Consider the following 5848-nt stretch of genomic DNA (forward strand, 5'->3'; position numbering starts at 1 on the left):
TATTTGTTAAAAAAAAAAAAAAAAAAAAAAAAAAACTGTAGTATGAGTTTTTATAACTGTTTATTGTTGTTGCTGTTGTCCATTGTTGTCATCTTTCTTTGTTGAAATCAGGTCTCTCTTGTAAATGAGTCCTCGAGGCTCAATGGGATTTACCTGTAAAAATAAAGGTTGATTGATGGCGACGAGGAGCTCGGCAGACTGCTGGGAGGAGTGACCATCACTCAGGGAGGAATTCTGTCCGGCCTTCGGGCGATCCTGCTGCCCAGGAGGACTGAGGGGCCCACCAGATCTGACAGCAAGCTGGATCCAGGTGGACGGATCGGTATCTGTGGCCAGATTCTTTGGGTCGCTGCAGGAGCTCCTTCCTGCCCACAGCATCAGCATCCAACAACTCTTGAATGAAACCAGGATGATGAGCTACGACAACACTTAACTTCCCTCTGGGATTAATAAAGTTTTTTTTATTGAATTTGAATGAAACACTAATAATGATGGCAGGAAGTTAAGCACAGACACTTTATTTACGTCTCACAAACATAACTTAGTCTTATAAAACCTAAAAATGAAGGAAGTTTACAGTCAAACAGAAAAGTGATGAGCAGCTGAGTTGTTGTGACGGTCAGATCCAGGTGGTTCTCCGTGGAGATCCTGTAGAAACACACATGAGAGCCAGCGTTAATCCTCAGAGATTATTAAAGTGTGACACTAAGCTGTGGTTTAACCGTCGTTTAGCTCGGAGTCGTTCCGATTCTCCGGTTTCAAAAAAACTCAGCTGAATCTAATGAGAACAAATTAAAGTTCTGTTGGGTTTCAGCTTCATGCACAGAGGACCTAACAAGTTCTGGGACATGTTTCTGGGCTCCGACTGTTCTGTTATTCCCCCTGAACGCTGCCCCCCCATGTTGACTTTCCCTCTTATATTTAACCACTCTGTGTGAGGACGGCCAGACCTTGAACCGTCAGAGAAAAATCAATACGAGAAGATGAATTCATTTATTCCAAACACATTCTGAAGTTCTGATGGACCAGAAGCTCCTGAACTTACACTCCACCCGGTGTGCTCACAAAGAGAGGTGGGGCTTCCTGTACGTCTCGTTAGTGATGGACAGCCGGGTCAGTCGGGCGCCGTAATAATCCACAATGTAGCTGGATCCATCAGCAGGACCTACGATCTGCAAGAGACACAACAACAGAACCTGGTTAAAACTTGTTAAACGTGTAAATCTTCTAGATCCTGTTAACGAGCTGATAATCTTAACGAGCTGATAATCATGTTAACAAGCTGATAATCATGTTAACAAGCTGATAAACATTAGATCCTGTTAACGAGCTGATAAACAGTAGATCCTGTTAACGAGCTGATAACGAACAGTAGATCCTGTTAACGAGCTGATAACGAGCATTAGATCCTGTCAACGTTAAAAACACACAATATTCAAAGTTGATTTGATTTGGACAGAGATCTGGTTCTGAAACTAAATTTGCTCTCTGATGTTTGTGCTAAAACCAGAACTTGTCCACCGGTCCACGTGTCTCTGGTTCCATCCGTCAGCTTCTATTACCTAAAACACTGAGACAGGAGGAGTCTCCATCCGTCCTCCGAGTACATTAGAACCTTCTGGAACCACCACTCATGTTCAGGTCTGGAGACGAGCGGCACCACAGGATCAATGGGTGTAAATAATAATCAGAAGGCTCATCTGTCACCGTGGAAACCAGGACCTCTTCATTACAACCAACTGAGAATCTGAGTGACAGGAAGTCAGGAAACTTGTGCCATCACACACTGACTGATGGAGCTTTAACAGACTACTCGAGTAATCGACAGGTCGATTCCTAGGACATCATCGAGTTTTTTTAATGTCACGTCGAGTATTCGCAGTGATGTCATAACATTGCAGTGATGTCATTGCGTCGACGTGTCACGTGATCCGCACCGGGCTACTAGTAGAAGCTACAAAATGGATTCCTCCCAGCAGATGGACTGAGCGGAGCAGGTCCAGTCTTGACAAACAGGTGGAACAGCATCAATAGTCTGGAAATATTTCACTAAAGATGAATCTTCTGGTTCAACTACCGTAAGGAAACAGAAAATTAATCAACTTCCTGACTGGTTGGAGCTCGTTGTGAACCGGTGTTACACCATATTCTGTGACCACCGTACATTATGACCGTAGGGGGCGGTGCTGCATGCACTGTTGCAGGTCACAGAATATAATGTAACACCGGGTCCAATGACCGAACCAGAACCAGCTTCCTCTTGTTTCACAAACTAAAAGCAGAAAATATTAATCTCTAAACCTATAAAAAAAGACTATAAACATATTAATGTCTAAAACTAAACTTAATGCGCAGCACAGCTGGTGGTGTTCGACCGCCCGTTGTTTTAAGTTTCGTTTTTGACGTTTCTTCACTTTTGCAGTTTAATAATAAAAACTAATAGTTTTGGTTTTCCTGTGACTTATTTGCAGTTTGATGAATGGTTGGAGCATAATATACTCTTCCAATGTTTTGTTGGTCTTTTTTTTGTTAATAAATTAAGTTTTTTTGCGGTTTTATTTTTTTTAATTTATTTATTTTTTCATCTTGAGATCCTATGACGTCGTCAACTACTCGAGTTTTATTATGTTAATGTCGCGTTTAAAAATTATGTAGTCGTTCAAGCCCCGACTGAGGAGTTTGTCCATTTATGGCTCCTGTTGCCTTCGGTGACAAAAAGAAAGCTGTAAACAGTGACTGGCTGCCATTAATAAAAATCACGTTTTAGCTCTTAAAGTAACATTTTAATATTTCTGTGTGAAGCCGCTCGCATAGAAAAGCTGTTTTTATAAATCAGGTTCCTGAGAGAAAACATCTTGAAGCGCCACCGTTACGTTCTCATGGGGACACCAAAACAAAAACCTTTGAAAACAATGACATCATAGCCCCGCCTACCACCTGGCCTACGACATGGGGGCAGAGTCTTCTGCTGGTGTTCACCTCTCAACCCCAGCGTGAGCTTCAGGCTCCTCCCCTTTCTGCTGCGTCCTTGTCACAGCGCTACTGCAGTTTTCTGTGTGGACGGAAATGTTTCTAAAAACGGTGTGGCGTTTACGAGGAAGCTCCCAGAAACAAACAAGACTTCTGTGTGAACAGGGCCTCAGTGTTCAGACCCGGTGAGACAGGTGAGGACTCACCTGCATGGTGATCAATATGAAGTCAATCAGAGTTCCGATCCCACAGAACCCAACGGTGCAGAACTTCAACAGACCTGCAGGACACAAAGTAAAAACAAACGGCTGAGACGACGTTTTACAGCTGATCCGTTCCAACATCCGTGGAACCGTAACTTCACATTGGATTTACAACCATCGAGTCAATCAAGAGTCGTCTGGAGCATCTGAAACCTGCCCACAGGTGTTCTGCCCCGCCCACCCACAGGTGTTCTGCCCCGCCCACCCACAGGTGTTCTGGTCCACTCATTGTGAAACTGCTCCACCTGTCTCAGGTATGGAGGAGTCCTCCTGAGACACTGTCCTCAGCTTCCTGCTGTCCATTGCACACCATGATACCAAACAGCCCTGTGACTACACGTCACCCTTTAAACAGGCGGACTGACTGAACACAGACTGAACACGCCTTAGTCCAACACGTCCCTGTGGACAGTCTTTGTAGCAGTACCATCCTTTTGGTCAGGACGTCTCATGAGCCTAAATTAATCTGTTGAACCACGACTGAGTTTTATCTCTTGAAAAGTGTCAGGTTTTATCTTTGTTGGGTTTTATTTCTTTTACAAGACAGAAACTTTCATCTGTAAATCCTGAGACCGAACTTTCTGCTGGCACTAAAATACTGAAAATAAGACGGAACTTTATCGATCGCGCAGGAAATCGTTGTGCCAGAGTTTCAGTACGAAGGAACAAACAAGGAACCACACAAGATATAAAATAAGAGAATATAAAATTACCAACATGAAGTTCTAAACAGGTCCAAGTGTTTATCCTGATGCATGCTCAATAAGACAGGTTTTGTTTTTTGAATGTCCAGACGACCAGATTTAACTTTTTTAGATTAAAGTGTTTATTTTGGTGCAGGATTCATTTGATCGTGTTCTGTGTAGAAAGGGGGAGGAGTTGAAAAGTTTGATAGACACAGGGAGGAAGAACTTCCTGTAGCGTTCTGTGGAAAAATATTAAAATAATTCCTACTAACAAACTGAACTGGAGCGGATTGAACAGCTTGGATTATTTTTCCTTTTCAATCATTTGTCAATACGTACTTTATTTTTATTTTCACTTCTCAAACACGTGAAGTAACGAAAGCGATCTCTTCCAAGCTGCCGGACGGTTTTATGGGCCCGGTTCTGGCAGACGGGACCTAAACAGAGTCAGGTGTTAGCCGGTGCAGGCGTCTACCTGAAGAGAACTCACTGCTGGAAAGATCCGGTTCTCTGCAGGTTCCTGATCCAGAACAAATTCAGTACATCTGCTGGACTACACAGAACCGGTTAACGGCCCGTCTGGGGGTTTACCCCCCACGTTCAGAACTGTTGCGTTCCTCTGATCTCTACCGGGGGAGTGATGAAAACCTGCATGTCCTTTTTAAAAAAAAACTATTATTTTTAAATCGAGAAACTTTTTACTGAACAAGAAGAACCATCAAACGTCTGACTGAACAGAACTTTAGCTCCGAGTCGGGTCGGTTCTGTAACCTAGAACCTCCTTATGTTTTATTTCCTGACAGGTGAAGGTTCATCCTCAGGTGTTTCCTCTGTAATCAAACGTCCGTCCGGTCCGGTTCCATCCCGTCCCTCTGGACGTCCCGTCCGTCCGTTCGGTCGGTCGGTGTCTGTCTGTGTGTGTGTGTGTGTCTCTCTCTGTGTGTCTGTGTGTGTGTGTCTCTGTGTGTGTGTGTCTGTGTGTGTCTCTCTGTGTGTGTGTGTGTCTCTCTGTGTGTGTGTGTCTCTCTGTGTGTGTGTGTCTCTCTGTGTGTGTGTGTCTCTCTGTGTGTGTGTGTCTCTCTGTCTGTGTGTGTGTGTGTCTCTCTGTGTGTGTGTGTGTGTGTGTGTGTGTGTGTGTGTGTGTGTGTGTGTGTGTGTGTGTCTCTCTCTGTCTGTGTGTCTCTGTGTGTGTGTGTCTGTCTCTCTCTGTGTGCGTGTCTCTCTGTCTGTGTGTGTGTGTGTGTGTGTATACGGACCCAGAGCAGGGTATCCCAGGTAGAAGCGGTCCGCTCCAAGCCAACCCAGAAACAGGGACAGAGCCACAGCCACTTTGTAAGAATAGCCGCTCCTGAGAGAAGAACTGGAACGTCAGGGATCAAAGTTCATGTTCAGTAATCCAACAATGTTCAGTCAGGTCATCTGGATGGTTTCTTTTATTGTTGATGTTTCATCCTTCATCCAAAGGACTTCATCAGACTGAGGAGCCACAACAAACGGAGTCCCACAAGCAGCACGTCCCAGAGTGGAAAACCAGGATTACTGAGCATGAACTTCGATGTTCTGAACCATTTTGGCATGGCTGCCTCAGAGGAGCAGACTTCCAGATGACCAGACTGAACATCGATGAACGTCAGGGATCAGAATCTTTGGATCAAACGTTCTGAAGCCAAGCGGGTCAGAAACAGAACCACTCACACGTTCCTGCAGCTGATGGTTCTGTTGAACCCCACCTCGTCCCCGCTGAACCGGAACTCTGTTCCGTTTGGGAGCCGGCACGTGACATTCGGAGCGGGAAGACACTCCACTGATGAGACAGAAGCACAAGGTTCGTCCTCAGATGAACCACATGAAGCTGCAGAGGTTCGTCCTCAGATGAACCACATGCAGAGGTTCGTCCTCAGATGAACCACATGAAGCTGCAGAGGTTCG

General features: G+C 44.9%; 1 protein-coding gene across 2 annotated transcripts in view; it reads right to left on the bottom strand.

Moving 5' to 3' along the window:
• Positions 1-514: 514 nt before the first annotated feature.
• The window catches only part of tm2d1 (TM2 domain containing 1), a 7308-nt gene continuing 1974 nt past the window's right edge, over positions 515-5848 (bottom strand). For both annotated transcript variants that reach the window (XM_037697868.1, XM_037697867.1), the window contains 5 exons: positions 5615-5723; positions 5176-5267; positions 3177-3250; positions 1046-1172; positions 515-648 (listed from right to left, as the gene is read on the bottom strand). In XM_037697868.1, coding sequence (XP_037553796.1) covers positions 1062-1172; positions 3177-3250; positions 5176-5267; positions 5615-5723 — 386 coding nt within the window. In that variant the 3' untranslated portion in view covers positions 515-648; positions 1046-1061. The remainder of the gene's footprint in view (positions 649-1045; positions 1173-3176; positions 3251-5175; positions 5268-5614; positions 5724-5848) is intronic.

The sequence above is a fragment of the Nematolebias whitei genome, chromosome 3, assembly GCF_014905685.2.
Source record: "Nematolebias whitei isolate Nwh7 chromosome 3, NemWhi1, whole genome shotgun sequence".
Classification (NCBI taxonomy): Eukaryota; Metazoa; Chordata; class Actinopteri; order Cyprinodontiformes; family Rivulidae; genus Nematolebias; species Nematolebias whitei.